The sequence below is a fragment of the Camellia sinensis genome, chromosome 2 (assembly GCF_055761805.1).
Source record: "Camellia sinensis isolate YWXY chromosome 2, ASM5576180v1, whole genome shotgun sequence".
NCBI lineage: Eukaryota > Viridiplantae > Streptophyta > Magnoliopsida > Ericales > Theaceae > Camellia > Camellia sinensis.
Genome location: NC_138962.1, coordinates 170,017,680 through 170,027,139, shown reverse-complemented (window position 1 = coordinate 170,027,139; position 9,460 = coordinate 170,017,680). Strand labels below are relative to the sequence as shown.

Below are 9,460 nucleotides of genomic sequence, written 5' to 3'. Positions count from 1 at the left end.
AGATGCTACTCTCTCTCTTTTTGGTTTTCTTATTTTTGCTTGTTTGTTTGTTTGTTTGTTTGTTTTTTTTTTTTTTTTTTTTTAGAGTGAGCACTTATAGCTTCAACTCCTTTTTGTACAACTTTGATCGGGGTTGATCCCTGACATTTAATAAAACAAGTTTGTTCTACAAATCTGGATAGCATGAATGGCACAACACTGAACATAAAAATCATTTTGTTTTAAACTTGAAAATGGTTGCATTTTAGTGAATTCTGAACTGAATATTGAGCCTATCACTGACCAAAACACAAAACACAACTTAATGAAATGAAAATGAAACAAAAACCATCCCAAAACACACCCTTTTGCGCTTGTCGGAGCAAAATGAACGCAAAACAGAGTAACACCGATCGATCGCCCGACGGAAAAAGATTGTCAGCGACAACTACTGTGCATTTTTCGGTGATTACTTAATTAAGGTGACGAGAACTCGATAGTGTGGATAAAAGACAGAAAGCCTGACTCAACTGTGCCCCTAGTTCATCACTTTTCCTTTTTTTGTTTTTCCCTTTCTGCTAAAGCGATTTTGATCAACATGAGAGGTAAATTAGCACACTTGTTCCATTTTCTACCTTGAAATCATATAAGCCAAATTATGAGCACTGAAAATTTTCTCTTTTTGGTCCAAAGAATGGTCTGAGTTTTGAAAAATGGAATAATTTTTGAGAAAATCAGTCAACTTCATTAAAAGTCCTCAAAATCTATTTTTGCAAATGACCACTACTCGATCAACATGAAATCAACCCTTGAGATGTACACTTGAATTCATCTTGTGACTGAACTCGTCTAAAGGAGAAATAGGACAACTGAATCAAATGGGGACGAGCCATTAAATATGGATAGCTGAGCCGAATAAAGATACACCAATCAAACATGGACGAGATGAGTGAGTTGACAAATGATTAAGGCCGAACTTCAAGATGAAGCTTCCTACATATCCCAAAGATCGGAATCAGGCCGTACGTAGTTCCGGTTAAGGTTCACTCGGGTATTGACACTCTCCTTTTGTGCTCTAACTTTTGCCAAAGTCGCCCTTTCGGGTTTTCAACCTTGCGAGCTTTTCATCATTTTCATATATATCTTTTTTTTTCTTTTTTTTTTCTTTTTTTTTTTTTTATACTCTAACTTTTGTCTGGGTCGCCCTTTCAGGTTTTCGACCCAGTGAGCCTCTCAAGGGTAGTACTTCTTCAGCTTGTCCATGTTGATTGGTTGTGAAAACTCCAAACCATCCAAATCCATGAGAATGACTGCTCCTCCTGACCAGATTGATTTAATGATGTAGGGACCCGTCCAATTGGGTCTAAACTTGCCCCTAGGATCGTGAATAGGAGCTCGGTTGTCTTTCAACACTAAGTCCCCTTCCCTCAAATTCCTGGATCTAACCTTTTTGTTGAATGCTCTGGCAATCCTGAGTTGATACCCCTGAATGTGGTATAACGCCTTCAACCTTCGCTCATCAAACAAAAATAGTTCCTCAAATTGGTTCTGTTGCCAATCAGCTTCTGTTATCTGACATTCAGCCATAATCCTTAATGAAGGCACTTCCAACTCAATCGGCAAAACAGCCTCCATTCCATATACCAAAGAGTAAGGGGTTGCCCCTGTAGATGTTCGGATTGATGTCCTGTATCCCCAAAGTGCAAAAGGTAACTTCTCTGGCCAATCTTTATAAGTTTCTACCATCTTACACAGAATGTTCTTGATGTTTTTATTTGCAGCTTCAACGGCTCCATTGGTTTGTGGCCTGTAAGTTGATGACTTGTGAAAAGCCACGTTATACTTCTCAAGTAGAACTGCCACTTCTCCTTTGAAATGTGAACCATTGTTTGAAATTAATTCGTTTGGCACCCCGTATCTGCAGATAATGTTATTCTTGATAAATTTGGCCACATGTGATGTTTTCAACACTAAATATGACTGTGCTTCAACCCATTTGGTAAAATAGTCAATGGCAACCAAGATGAACTGATGCCCATTTGAACCTTTCGGTGTGACTGCCCCGATGACATCTATGCCCCAGACTGAGAAAGGCCAAGGCGAAGTCATGTTGTAGAGTTTTGATGGCGGGATGTTCACGCGATTGGCATGGATTTGACATTTGTGGCATCGCCTAACAAAGTTGATGCAATCACTTTCCATGGTTAACCAGTAGTATCCTTGTCTAAGGATTTTTCTAGCTAGCATTATACCGTTCATATGGGCTCCACACTCTCCTCCATGGATGGCTTCCATGATACGTTTTGCCTCTTCTTCTTCTACACATAGCTTGTGCATTCCTAGATGCCCTCTCTTATATAACTTATCTCCGCAAATGACAAACTGAGTGGCAAGACGCCGTATCCCCCTTTTGTCTTTGGTGTTTGCCCCTTGTGGATATGTACCACTTTCCAGAAAATTCCAAATATCAAAGTACCAAGGGTTTTCATCTTGAACTTCTTCCGTTGCGGCTATCATTTCATATGCGGGGGTGTACCTTTGTTCTATAAGGATCGGACGCATCTTGACCCCGACCGGTATATCTATCATTGATGCTAAGGTTGCCAACGCATCAGCAAATCGGTTGTTCTCTCTTACCAAGTGCGTAAAAGTCAGTTTTTCGAACCTCGGGATCAACATGTCCAAGGTTTGATGGTAGACTTTCATTTTTTCCTCTTTAACTTTCCAATCTCCGTTGGCTTGAGAGACGACCAAGTTTGAGTCCCCGATCACATCCAACCTTATTGCCCCTAGTTCCAGGGCTGCTTCCAATCCAGCAATGCATGCCTCATACTCTGCTTGGTTATTAGATACCCTGAATTGGAGTTTGAAAGCTAAGGGGATATGGGAATCATCCGGCGCTATGAGCAACACGCCTATTCCATAGCCAAATTGATTAGACGCTCCATCAAAGTACAACTTCCAAGTGTCTTCTTCCATCTGCATGACCTCTTCATCTGGGAATGAGTACTCTACATCTTCTCCTCCTTCAATTGGGTGATCAGCCAAAAATTCTGCTACAGCCCTTCCTTTGACAGATTTGCGAGTGACATACTTAAGGTCAAATTCAGAAAGCAAGAGTAACCAATGAGCTAGCCTACCGGTAAGAGCTGGTTTCTCAAAGAGATATTTGATAGGGTCTAATCTTGAAACCAGAATTACCGAGTGAGCTAACAAGTAGTGTCTCAACTTCTTGGTGGCCCAAACCAAAGCCAAGCAAGCCTTTTCCAAGGAAGTATAGCGGATCTCGTAGTCAAGCATCTTCTTACTCAAGTAGTAGATGGCTTTCTCCACTTTCTCATCTGACTCTTGCGCAAGCATACATCCCATGGTTGATTCAGTCACTGATAAATACAAAATTAGCGGTTTTCCTGGCTCGGGCGGTGATAACACAGGTGGATTCCGCAGATACTGCTTGACTTGCTCGAATGCAAACTGACATCGATTATTCCATTGGAACTTCTTCCCTTTCTTTAGGAGACCAAACAGTGGTTCACAAGTCAAGGTTAGCTTTGAAATAAACCTCCTTATGAATTGCACCTTTCCTAGAAAACCCCGCACCTCTTTTTCAGTCATTGGTGGCGGCATTTCTAAGATGGCCTTAATTTTAGATGGATCAACTTCGATTCCCCGTTGTGTGATCAGAAATCCTAACATCTTACCCACAGTTACCCCAAAGGTGCATTTTTGTGGATTTAGCCTTAGCTTGTATTCCCTAATTCTCTCAAAGAATTTCTTTAATGCAGTGTAATGGCTTTCCCGATCTTTGGACTTGACAATCATGTCATCTACGTACACCTCGACTTCCTTGTGGATCATATCATGCAAAAGAGTGGTAGCAGCTCTCTGGTAAGTAGCCCCGACATTCTTCAAACCGAATGGCATAACCCTGTAGCAGTATGTCCCCCATGGTGTGGTAAATGCTGTCTTTTCTCTGTCCTCTGGAGCCATAAGGATTTGGTTATACCTTGAAAAACCATCCATGAATGACAGTAAAGCATGTCCTGCAGTGAAGTCTACCAATTCGTCGATATGTGGCAATGGGAAATCATCTTTTGGGCTAGCCTTATTCAAATCCCGGAAGTTAACACAAACTCGGATTCTGCCGTCTTTCTTCGGAACTGGCACAATATTGGCTAACCAAGTAGGATATTCTGATACTAGCAAAAAACCAGCATTGATTTGCTTCGTAACCTCTTCTTTAATTTTTAAGGCCCAATCAGGACGAATTCTCCGAAGCTTCTGTTTGATAGGTCGGGCCCCAGGGTCGAGAGGGATCCTATGCTGTACAATCTCAGGGTCAATTCCTGGCATGTCTTCGTAGGACCATGCAAAAACATCTTTGAATTCTGTTAATAAAGCAACTAATTGTTCACGTTCCTCTGAAGACAATGTAGAACCAATTTGAATCAAGCGAGGATCTTTTTCAGTACTCACATTTACAGAAACAATTTCATCCACTAATGGCTTAGCACGCCTTTCTTCCTCCCAGTCGATTAAATTTTTCAAAGCTCGAGGAATTTCTTCCTCTTCGTTTTTATCAAAATTTTGAAAATTTTGGTCAATATTATGAACTATGGGCACAGAAAAGTAAGCGGAAATCACATCTTCATTCAAAGCCTCAGGCTCACAAGTTGCAACAGACTCAAAAGAGAAAGAAAAAGAAGACTCAGACATTTTGGACAAACTTAAATCTGCTTCTAACCCCACAGGCCCACCAAACTCAGACTTAACAGCCAATTCAGAACTCTCAATACAACTCTTTTCAAAATGCCAATTTATTTGTGAGCCATTCACCGCATCCATGATGAAGCTTGAACAGTCAGCAGGTACCTCTTCCCCGATCATGGCAATGGTCATATCCCCCAAATTCATCGGTTCAGCGTTAGTATGTGATTCTATCAGTAAGTCAGCCAGTGTTAGACCCAGAACTTCCTCTGTGCTGCTTTCGGAGCTGACCTCTCTATCTTGTCTGATGTCGATACTAGGATCTACCCCCTCCTCATCACTGTCAGAAAGCTGATGATCGAAGAAGATCTCAAACCCAGGGTATCTCTTTTTCTCCACTTGATCAATCCAGGGCTCAGGGAAACCACAGAAAGGGAAGTCTTCTCCTTGGCGGACAAAGCGTCCGTTCAAGGTCCCACGAATTGGCTTATGAACTAACTCAAACTGCTGCCCGGTTCTCTTGGCCTTGATCCTCTCCCTAATCTCTTCAGTTTTCCTTTTCCAGTCATCAACTGTGGGTGCATACCCCAGTCCGAATGCATGTGGGTTATGAGGTACTTCACTGGCTGTAGTAATACTTTTCCTGCCACTTTGTCCCAATCCCATCCCTGGAATGTGACCTAGTTTACTCATGAAATAGATTGATTGGGCACTGACGTATACACCTTCATCTTCTGCCATGAGCGTTTGAACTAGCTGGGCCTCTGCCAATGTAAAACCTGATAGGAATACATCTTCTTCCCCATGCTGTATTTCTAGCAGTGGTGTTGTGACTTCTGGGGGAGGATGAATGGATGAATTTCCGAAGACAGTGGCAATTCCTCCGCCGTATGGGTACTTTACCAATTGATGTAATGTGGATGATACAACTTTTATCTGATGAAGCCAGGGCCTTCCCAATAGCAAGTTGAATGTTGCGGGAACATCCATGACATGAAATTCAGCTTCGTGCTCAGATGGACCCACTGCTATTTGTACTTTGATTATCCCCATCACTTCCCGACTAGTATTATCATAGGCCCGGATCAATTGAGTAGTGGGCGTGAAATCTGCCGGCTTTAGCCCGATTGCATAAGCAGTGCGTGTAGGGCAAACATTGATGGCTGATCCGGTGTCAATCAGAACAATCGGTATCCATTTCTTTCTGCATTCCAGTGATACGTACAGAGGCTTATTATGTCCCGATCCTTCTTGTGGCAACTCTTTGTCAGCAAAAGTTATAGCTGGGATTGTTTCTCTCGGGGTGATTAATGACACTAATTGCTCAGGAGTGGTGTCAATTGACAGCTTAGCCTTGCTCAACATTGACAACATTGCCTGTCGATGTTCTCGAGAAGCCATGAGAAGACCCCAAATAGAAATGTTTGCTTGGATCTTTTTCAATTGTTTTAGAACCAGGTCTTCTTCTACCTCTTTTCCTTTTTCTTTCTCTTTCTCTTTCTCTACCTCTTTATCTTTGCCAGAGGGTTCTCCTTGGTCTAGATGTGGAGGCTTGAAGTAGCGCCCACTCCTAGTCAAATGATCAATTTCGTCTGCATACCAAGTCTCATCCGGCACATGGTTTACCCATTCATCATCAGTATGGGCCAGTTGTAGGTCATTATCATCCCACCATTCGCCTTCATTGACTGAAAGGCAATTATCTAGCGCTGCTTGAATCATTCCAACAGTATGCTCTAACTGGCTTTCTAGTTCTTCTTCTCTTCCTTTGGACCTCTTTCCTTTGCCACATTTAACAGGTTTCCCGAAATCAAGTCTTTTTCTTTCAGTTTCCTCAGCAGAAGTTTCATCATTGCTTGACCAACTGTGACTGTAATTCTCCAGTTCCCACCATGCCCTCTGCACATTCTCAAGATCTAATTCTTCGAAGAAATGAAGATTAGCCAAGTCCTCCTCTAGGTCGGCCAAATCATCCAACCCCTGTTCAAGTACATCATCTCTAACAACATTGATAGAAAATGAGTCAGGCAGATCAACCTCAAGCTTTAGTTGACCATTGGGAATAATATACCGGCTAGGATCATACTTTTTCTCTGATAGTTTGCCAGCCTCAAGCATAGGTACTACCACCATAGGGTTTTTAGGTTTTGGCTGGGTTGGAGGTGCATCCATCATGCATAACTCAATGCCTTCAGGAATATATACCTCAGGTTTTGGTAAATGAGTAGGTGTGATATAGATACTGGGGTTAAAGGTGGATGAAAGCGTATGGATGAGGTTAAGATGAGGAGGTGATGGAACTCTGTCATGGGGTGGCAACGGGTTGGTAGTGACGTTGGGTTTTGGCGGTTGTGGGGGAGCTATGACTTTATTGTTTATGAGATCTTGGATCTTATGTTGGAGACGAAAGCAACGATCTGTGTCATGTCCTGGTTGTTGGTGGAAAGCACAGTGTTTGGTAGGGTCATGTTTGGCTGGGAGAGGTTCGAGAAGAGGTCGGGGGTCCAAAGGTTTCAAGTACCCTCTTTTTATCAAGATGTTCATTGCTTTAGAGAGTGACATATAGAGAGGAGTGAATGTTCTACTTGGAGCTCGGGTTGTGTTTTGCAGGCCAGCATGAGCAAAGGGATCGGCTATTTTAGTGGTGGTGGCAACCAAGTTGATTTCAGAGGGTTTCACAACTGTGCTACCACTGGTGGTAGTATTGGAACTGCGACCAAAAGGTTTCCGAACAGGTTCCTTATCATCAATAATTCCCTGTTTGATGGCATCCTCTATCTGAACCCCTATCTCTTTTAAGTCATTAAAAGTGAAGAGCGGGAGGACTATCATTTTTTTGTAACATCTTTCCATGTAGATTTCTGACTATCATACGAATTTGGTCCTTTTCAAGTGGTCTGTTGGTCATCATTGCTGCTTTTGCCCTCCATCTGGTGATAAAGGTCATGAAACTTTCATTGGGCTCTTGACGGGTGGCTTCTAATTCCCGAGTAGTCACTTCAATCTGGGTGTTATAAGCATACTGGGTGATAAAGGCCCCGGCTAACTCTTCCCAACTTTGTTTTACCGAGTCCTCTAACTTGGCGTACCAAATGGCAGCCACTCCTGACAAAGTTCGTCCGAATAAAGAGAGCTTTTGCGGACGAGTCAAACCCATAGGCTTTAAGACATCAGAGAATAGGCGAATGTGCACCATTGGGTCACTGGAGCCATCAAACCTATCAATGTGTGGCATTTTAAACCGCTCTGGCAACTTCACAGCTGTCTCAGTGTACCCGTCTTCGATGTCCGGGATTGAATTGACTCCTTGTGCCTTTTTGAAAAGTTTTTCCAACTTGGCCAACTTCAACATAGTTGAGTCAGACTCAGGTGCTTCAGAGGGATGAAGCCCTCCCACTGGTTGTGGAAGAGGAAATGATCCTCCTGAAGTTTGTGCAGGAACCCTCAGATCTTCTGGTGAATTAGGTTCGGGAAACTCGTCAACCGGTGGAGGTGGAGGTGGAACTGGCTGAGTCACTGGAGGTGGTTGAGTAATGGATGCCCCAGATGAGCGTTGCAGTTCAGCAAGAGTATTGCCTTGAGCAGCAAGAGTAGTGCCTTGGGCAGAAACCGTAGTGGCAACAATATCCATGCTCCGTTGAAGGCCCAGTAGTATGTCTGCTATATTTTCTGGAATTTGAGCCATCACTGATTCTGGTGAGTTAAGTGGTGATGATCTAGCAGGTGAAGAAGGGGTATTCTGGACAGTTGATGAAGCTTTTGCTTTTCTTCGTGTAACCGGTGGCAAAGAAACTAACACTGGCTGACCCTGAACCAAATCTGTACTTTTGCAAAGTCTACCAACGCGGGTCCACAGAACTTGGGGGATATTAGACCTTTCGGAAGCTATAGTGCTCGACTACCTTGCTGAAACAAAATGGGACCCCCAATCAGAATTTCATCAGCATCCCAGCTCAACTGATTACTGCTAACTCATGTTGGAAAAAAACTGAACTCAACCACACAAGCTGAAATGACTGAACCACTCATCTGAATCTAAGAATCCCCATACATTGCGCATAACACATATCATGAAAGAGAACAAACACCCCTATGGGGGCTAGGGTTACCCTGTCCTAACTTTGAAATGATCTAGGGTCTCACTATTCAAACAAGCGGCATCATACATCCTAGAAATGGGAGAGCATCCTGTCCTAATTTTGGAAGGTACTAGAGCTCATTATATGTACAAGGTTGGCTCTACTTTACGGGTTGAAGCCAAGGTGACGTTACCAAAGAGTCCTTTGGGTCATAACCAATAAAGATCCCAGGAAATCAGAAGAGTCAAATAGCCTCTCTTCGGAGTCTGAGAACCTTAGATAGCAAAGCTAGATAGCAGGGCTACATAGCAAAGCTACCCTTTTGACAAATCTCAAAAGGTTACAACACAAGGCCTCTAAAGTATCGTAAAAATAGGTATAGTGTCACAAAAAGCTTACCTGTGCTCCCACCAGTATCTGGGCAACACAAGGACTTGAAGTGCACCAATGAATGCAATGCAATGAACATATAATTGAAAATAAAGGTCATATCATGGAGTTCGAGTCAAGGTTTCACAAAATCCCCAACAGAGTCGCCAGAAATTGTAACATGCCCGGGGGGTACCTGCGCGCGTTAAACAGTTCGGACCCCCGAGATCTCTTTGATCTATTCTCACGAGTGCAATATGAAACATAAATGAGAGTCCAGATTTGGCAACTTTTATTGAAAATCCATTTTATTGCAATTTTGTCAA

The 9,460-nt window shown here is 42.8% G+C and overlaps 1 protein-coding gene across 1 annotated transcript; it reads right to left on the bottom strand.

The window, feature by feature from the left end:
- Positions 1 to 807: 807 nt before the first annotated feature.
- LOC145819233 (uncharacterized) lies at positions 808 to 8,371 on the bottom strand. The gene is made up of 7 exons (XM_082913197.1): positions 7,561 to 8,371; positions 5,166 to 7,478; positions 4,650 to 5,084; positions 3,691 to 4,154; positions 2,833 to 3,072; positions 1,426 to 1,551; positions 808 to 828 (listed from the first exon to the last, which is right to left on the bottom strand). Exons 1-7 carry the CDS (start codon positions 8,369 to 8,371, stop codon positions 808 to 810), a joined length of 4,410 nt encoding a protein of 1,469 aa, XP_082769323.1.
- Between the last annotated feature and the right edge of the window lie 1,089 nt (positions 8,372 to 9,460).

Excerpts from the sequence above, each read along its gene's own strand:
- LOC145819233 (XM_082913197.1), bottom strand. The coding sequence starts at position 8,371 with ATGGCTCAAATTCCAGAAAATATAGCAGACATACTACTGGGCCTTCAA. Across the intron at positions 5,085-5,165 it reads GTTAGTTCATAAGCCAATTC|TGGAGAAAAAGAGATACCCT; the intron begins GTGGGACCTTGA and ends GGATTGATCAAG. Across the intron at positions 1,552-2,832 it reads CTTTCAAACTCCAATTCAGG|ATAACAGAAGCTGATTGGCA; the intron begins GTATCTAATAAC and ends GCTGAATGTCAG.